Source organism: Thalassophryne amazonica, chromosome 19 (genome assembly GCF_902500255.1).
Source record: "Thalassophryne amazonica chromosome 19, fThaAma1.1, whole genome shotgun sequence".
NCBI lineage: Eukaryota > Metazoa > Chordata > Actinopteri > Batrachoidiformes > Batrachoididae > Thalassophryne > Thalassophryne amazonica.
In genome coordinates this window covers 56,872,247-56,878,735 of record NC_047121.1, presented here as the reverse complement: position 1 = coordinate 56,878,735, position 6,489 = coordinate 56,872,247, and the positions used below count along the sequence as shown (strand labels likewise).

The following is a 6,489-nucleotide window of genomic DNA, read 5'->3' as shown; positions in this document are numbered from 1 at the left end:
GATTTGCACAGAGAAAATGAACAGACAGCCCCAAAACCAGTGAGTACCAAGATTGCTCATCAAGACGCCGTGTCTTTCAAGCTCCCCGAAATCAGAAGTAGACCCACAGTAAACCAAGTCAAACTAATAAATAATTGTGATCAAGTCTTTCAGGACAGAGTTGACAAATATAACAAACCTTTTAGTGCTACGCCCCTGTTAGGAATCCATACAGCAACTATGTGAAATGTTTTCAGCAAAAAAGATACTTTCACGGTACCACCGAAGGCTTCGGCTACAGAACATCAGTAGTCGCTCACACACATAAACACAAAGAAGACACGACATCACGATGGACATGAACCGTTAAAGAAATAAAAACAGTAGACTCAGCTGAATGAGGAGCAGAATTCAGGTGTGCACACAAATAACTAATGTGTGCTTTCTTAATGTGTGTGCACGCGTTGCTAATTTGCACTGTTAATTTACTGATTTATGCACACAACGTACTATTACTTTATGTGCACTCTTTAATTTATGCTCTTCAATTAGTTATTCATATGCACAGATTAATAAATTTATGATCATGAATTAGTGATCTGTGTGCAGATTACTAAATCTATGATCTTGAATTAGTCATACTTGTGCACATATTACTAAATTTATTATCTTGGATTAGTAATTATTGTGCACAGTACTTAATTTTTGATCTTGGATTAGTCATTCAGGTGCACAAATTACTGATTTTTTTTTAGATTAATGTATGCATAGAAAGTACTAAGTCTTCCTATCAAGTGAATAATTTGTATGGACAGTACTTTGTACTCTTGATTTACTAATTGGTGATTACTTAAAAGTGCTGGAATTGGTAATTATTGTGCAAGAATCACAAATTTGTGTTTTTGAATTAATTTATACACTGTGCTTTTGAATTACAATTTTTTATACACAAATTACCATTATCAAATTATTTTCAGTATTTCGTATTAATACATACACATGTTCATGAAGCCACAGATTTGAAGACAAATTTTAGTGAGAATTCTAATTATTACTAATTATTATTTACACATTTATTTTTGAACATCCTCATCAAAATCAGTGTTTTTTTTTTTAATTCAAGAAAATAACTTTAAGTACTGTGTGTTGATAATTACTCATTCTAAAGCCTGAGTAATACTTAAGGCCAAATTGTTCACATGAGAGGGTGGATGCTTTAGTAATTTGTGCACATAAATGATTAACTCCAGAGTGTGCATTAGTAATTTGATTCTGTTGTTTAATTGATATCCCAAATTAATTAATGCATGAAGACAAATCACGAGAAAGCTTTGCATAATATTTGAGTATAGATTATTAAATCAAGAACAAAAACTAGTCATTTGTTGACAATAATTAAATTACCAAATAAATAAAACCTCCTTAATGCTTGTGCACGTTAATAATGGCCCACTTTAATAATTTCCTCAGAAAACATTAATTCCACAGTATGAATTGGTGATTTGTGTGTATTATTTATTGGAGAGCATAAATTAAGTAATTCGTTCACACAAATTATGAATTTAAGAAGAAATATTTTGTAATTTTGTGTGCAAAGTATGATAACCTGTGCACTTGAGCACACATCAGTAATTTATGCACCTAAATGCCAATTTCCCACCAATAACTCCACAGAATGTTTTAGGAGCCACTGATGAAGAAACAGCACCACCGATGGACACCAACAGTACTCCATCCTTAGTCAAGACTCAAAGTACTGAATCCTCCTCCTGCCTGCTGAGGGTTTGTTCTGAATACAGAGGCAAGTTAATGTCAAGAGTCTGTGTTCCACCACAATCACTCAATAAACAATGAATTAATGGGAGTGTAATTTACACACTTCCAGTACATTCTTCATTACCGCCATCAGTACCTGGTATGTGAAGAGCGTGTATTGTGTAGTATTTCTAAGTACACATGGTGCATTATTCATAATTTCAGTAGGCACTGATGTAACAGGTGTTAGTTATCTGAAGCTTTGTTTTTTAATCTACATACCCTCTCTGAGTCACACCATCAGGGTTTAAACAGAACATTTTTCAGACATTAGTAACTAATATGCTGACGTTGCGCCTCGTGCAAAGAAATCATGATATGACGGTATTTTTACCTCCCATTAAATTTAAACAAAACCAAAGAAAAATCTACAAAAAACAAAAGACAGTTTGTCCTTCGAGTAGTCAAACGTTAATCGATTTTGCTGCCTTATGAAAGTTTACTTGTTCACGTCTACACAAATACTGAAATAAATAATGTAAGAGTTTTTTTTAATAATATATTGCTACAATGGGATGGTTCTGTTCTCCCACGCGCACAAAAACTCACTCAGATGATTGTATGAACTTATATTTAACTTCAGCTGTCACCGTCTGCGAACAGCGCATCGACTCGCAGATAAACAAGTGCATTATGTCGTTTGTTCACAGCAGGCTTGTTTTGACTAACCACAGCGCGGTGCAGGCGACGGCACACGTTTAAGATGCTACACCTTCAACTTGTGAACAATGCCACATAGGGTTGAATCCCGCAACAAACTGCAGGTGTTGGCAGAAGGTTCAGTAGTATTACTCGGAGTATGAAAAGTCATTCTTTCAGGCGCCGCGGCACCGTGAGAGGTGTTTTTATCCGATGGCGAGAGTCTTGACAAGGCCGCAGTGAAACTTCCTGATGTGGCGGTAGAGGTCCCCAGACTGAGTGAAGCGCCGCTCGCACCACTTACAAGCGTGAGGCTTCTCACGCGTGTGCACCACGGCGTGCCGACTCAAGTTATGGGAGTACTGGAAGCTCTTGCCGCACTGGCCGCAGGTGTATGGCTTCTCTCCAGAGTGCGTGCGCTCGTGGCGCTTAAGCGTGTACATGCAGGAGAAGGTCTTGTTGCACTGCATGCAGGTGGGGACCGAGCCGTCGGGGGACAGCTTGGAGCGAGCGCCGTCCTTCTCGCGGAAGTGCGAGCTGAGGTGCAGCTGCAGCACGTGGGGGCTGGGGAAGACTTTGCTGCACAGGGGGCACACGCACACCTGTTGCCCCGGGGGCAGGAGCACCCCGCTGGAGGTGGAGATGTCCGAGGAGGCCAAGTCGTCATCCTCCTCCTCCTCCTCGCTGCCGGGGGCGCCCTCCCTCCCTCTGCAGGCCTCCCCCTCCTCATCCATCAGGTCCTCCTCCTGGGAGAGCAGGGCGGCTGTGGAGCTGTTGTTGCCTGGGAAGAGGGCAGCGAACCCTGTCACCACTGAGCTCCTGGCACTATTCCCAAAGCGCTGGCTCTCAGGGCTCATCGGCTCACTGTCCTCCTGCTCTGACAGCAAGTCGTGTTCGTCTTTAACAAGTGGCTCAGTGCCCTGCTGCTGGCTGTCGAGGGCCAGCTGTCCCGAGACGTAGGAGGGGTGTAAGGGATCTCTGCTCGACAGAGGCTTGAAAGATAAATCCAGTGCACAGTCCATGTCATCTGAAGCCCGGGACCTCTGGGACAGCGAAACGGTGGAACTACTGACATCAGCTTTTGTTTTTCCAGCTGTTTGGACGCAGGGCTCGGCCTTTGCTGACACATAATTGACACCGACAAGGTCCGGGGACCTGCCAGAGTGACCGTTCGCCTTCTGCCGGCCCTGCGCAGGCCGATCACACTCCGTGACAGCCGGCCTGACTTCGCTGTTGTCCATGTCAAACTCTTCTGCAGGGGGGGCCCCGTGAGGCCCCTGAGACGGCATGTGCGCCTGTCGCCGGCAGAGCTGCTTACTGTGCAGCTCGCCGTCTGAGGAGACCTCCCTGTCCAGGCAGCTCAGTCCCAAACTCTCGCCCATCTTTTCATCCAGCGAGGACAACTCCTTGTCTTTGAGCTTACCTTTACACACTTTCACGATGTTGTACATGTGGAGGTAACTGGCTGCTGCCAGAACGTCCTCCACAGGCAGAGTGCCGAATTCCAGCTTCCCCTCATACATAAATTCAAGAAGCAGACTGAAAGCCGGGGCTGTCACAATGTCACTGTTGAGATGCACAACGTCCCTTTTGTCTAGCTGGTCCCTGTAGAAGAGATGGAAGTACATGCTGCAGGAGGCCAGCACGGCTCTGTGTGCTTTGAACTGAGCCTCGCCGACGAGAACAGTGCAGTCACAGAGGAAACCTTGGTGACGCTGCTGACTCAGACACTGCAGCAACTGGCGGCTATGGTCTGGGAACTCCATTCTTCCTTCATAACCTGACGAGAAACAGGAAAAACTGGATCAGCCGAACAGTGTCAGGCAGAGCAGCAAATAAAGGCTGAAAAAAAAAAAGAAAAAAGAATGTGGCGGCCGCCGTGCACGTTCTGTTCAAACATTAGGAAATCTTTGCAAAGTTTAAAAACATTTTCAGCTCCACACAGACCCACCTGTCCTCTGTCCATCCGTCCTTAACAGATTTAACCTGCCGCTGTGGACGCCGCGCAAATAAACCAGATATTGTTAAAAAAATGATCACAGAGCCACATCTGACAAAATATCTACTCACCTCCTTCTTGAATCTGTTTGGGTTTTTAAAATGTCCTGCACGTTTTAGAGGAACTAACTAGATGAGTCCTCAGAGGGCTCATACCTCCGCCAAGACTGAATAATCCTAGAAATCTGCATTAGAATTAACAGCATTATGATCAGTGTGTGACCAGGTCTGGATCCGGATCTGCACAAATATCTCAGTTGGTGATCAGCGAAATCATATTTGGCAAAATTATCTCAATGAAAAACAATTTCACATCTCACAAAGTAAAAAGAAAGAAAATGAATAATCCTAAATGTAACAAGATATTTCTTCTTTTATGTTTCATTTTAATCAGATTAAACCTTTTTTTAATTATTCAAAAATATCACAAAATAATAAACTGCTCATCTTGGTTTTTCCACACTTACTGTAATGTTTTATTTTCTGTCTTATTGCAGAGTAGCATAAGAAGTCTTAAAATGATCCAGAATACAAGTGCTGGGATTCTGAATTAGGACATTTGATCACATTAGTCTCGTGTTCACTTCCCGTCACTGTGAGGGCAGATTTTAAAGTTCTGCTTCCAACATATAATAAAATCATCAGTGGTTGTATGGTCCCTGAACTTGTTGAACCTTATGTGCCACCCTACGGTCTCAGGGTGCTGCTTGCTTTATGATCCTATAGGGTAAGGAAGAAGTCAGCGGATTGTGGAGTTCCTGCTTATTGTGCTCTCTGCTGCCTGTCCACGAGACAGATTCTGATGCATCCTTTAAATCCGGACTGAAAATGTCAGTTTCCGCTATTTCTGACGAGTAAGTGGTCTTATTTTCTTCTTATCATTATTATAGCTCCAGACATACACGAAGAACATCTACGTTATTACAACAATTTTTTTGTAGAAGTTGGTGAAAAAAAAAAACATCTAAAAAAGATTGTTAAAAAATACACAATCTGCATACAGATCCAATTTCACACCACAACTGATTTGTTATGTCCCCTAATTAAGACTGATAATGGTGTTCAACTTTATGGAGAACACCTGGAAGGTTTACAGTAAAATTATCAAAAATTTTCAAATCAGGTCCCATTTCACACAAGAGCGGCAACAAAACGATCCAGAGTCCACATCTGGACCTGGGTCACCTTCTAAATCTACCGGCTTCCTGCTGTGGCTCATGGAGATCGGCTGAGAAGTTTTGCAGTGTTCCTGCTGACAGACAAACTGTCCTCCTCATAGGAGGCGAGTTTACACGTCAGGAACTTGAAAAACCGAAATTAGATTCCGGTTAGTGCAGATCTGCTGCGCGTGCGCGCGCACACCTTTTTAAATATATATATTTTATATTTATTCTTGCGTTTCCTAAACGTGACGCACACCCACGGCACGCAGACACAGCGGCGGCGCAGCGCGTGATCGCGCAGCGCACGGTGCGTAAAGTGCGGCTGTGCGGAGTCAGCTGCTGTGACATCACCGCGGCGCAAGCAAAGCTCCAGCTGTGCCCGCACCCCCCCCCCCCCCAAAAAAAAACTACACTAAACTTTTTAAATTATTAAATATTTAACCAAGATTACAACTTTTTTCTTTTTTGTCTCCGAAGAAAACCGCAGCCGTTGGGGATCGAACGCGGTGCGGCCGTTTTACGCACAAAAACTGAGAAAATGAGTCATTAAAGTGATTAATTCAGATCATAAAATCAACAGCGACAAACAAAAATCACCTCAGCTGGAGCGGTTACCAAAGTTTGGTCAGGTTTTGTGCGCAGACTGTTTTGCAGCAGAAGTGGGAGCGCGGAGGGCCGAGAGCGCGGGGGACCGAGCTCCGCGTCCGCGCGCGGCGCTCCAACTCACAGCCGAGCCCCCGCAACAACTTTGGTAAAGAATAAAAACACTCACACTGGCTCCTTCCGGCGCGTCGTCGTTTCTCCTACAAACGCTGACGTCCTCTCATCTTGTGGCTCCAGATGTTGGCGGCTCCGCGGCGGTTCTGGAGCTTGTGTCCGAGCCCGGACGGCAGGC

General features: G+C 43.8%; 1 protein-coding gene across 1 annotated transcript; it reads right to left on the bottom strand.

The window, feature by feature from the left end:
• Positions 1-1,020: 1,020 nt before the first annotated feature.
• LOC117532188 (zinc finger and BTB domain-containing protein 18.2-like) lies at positions 1,021-6,489 on the bottom strand. The gene is made up of 2 exons (XM_034195493.1): positions 6,367-6,489; positions 1,021-4,213 (listed from the first exon to the last, which is right to left on the bottom strand). The coding sequence occupies exon 2, from the start codon at positions 4,197-4,199 to the stop codon at positions 2,640-2,642; it is 1,560 nt and encodes a 519-aa protein (XP_034051384.1). The 5' UTR covers positions 4,200-4,213; positions 6,367-6,489; the 3' UTR covers positions 1,021-2,639.

What these genes read in the sequence shown, in the direction of transcription:
- LOC117532188 (XM_034195493.1), bottom strand. Translation starts at nt 4,199, where the DNA reads ATGGAGTTCCCAGACCATAGCCGCCAGTTGCTGCAGTGTCTGAGTCAG.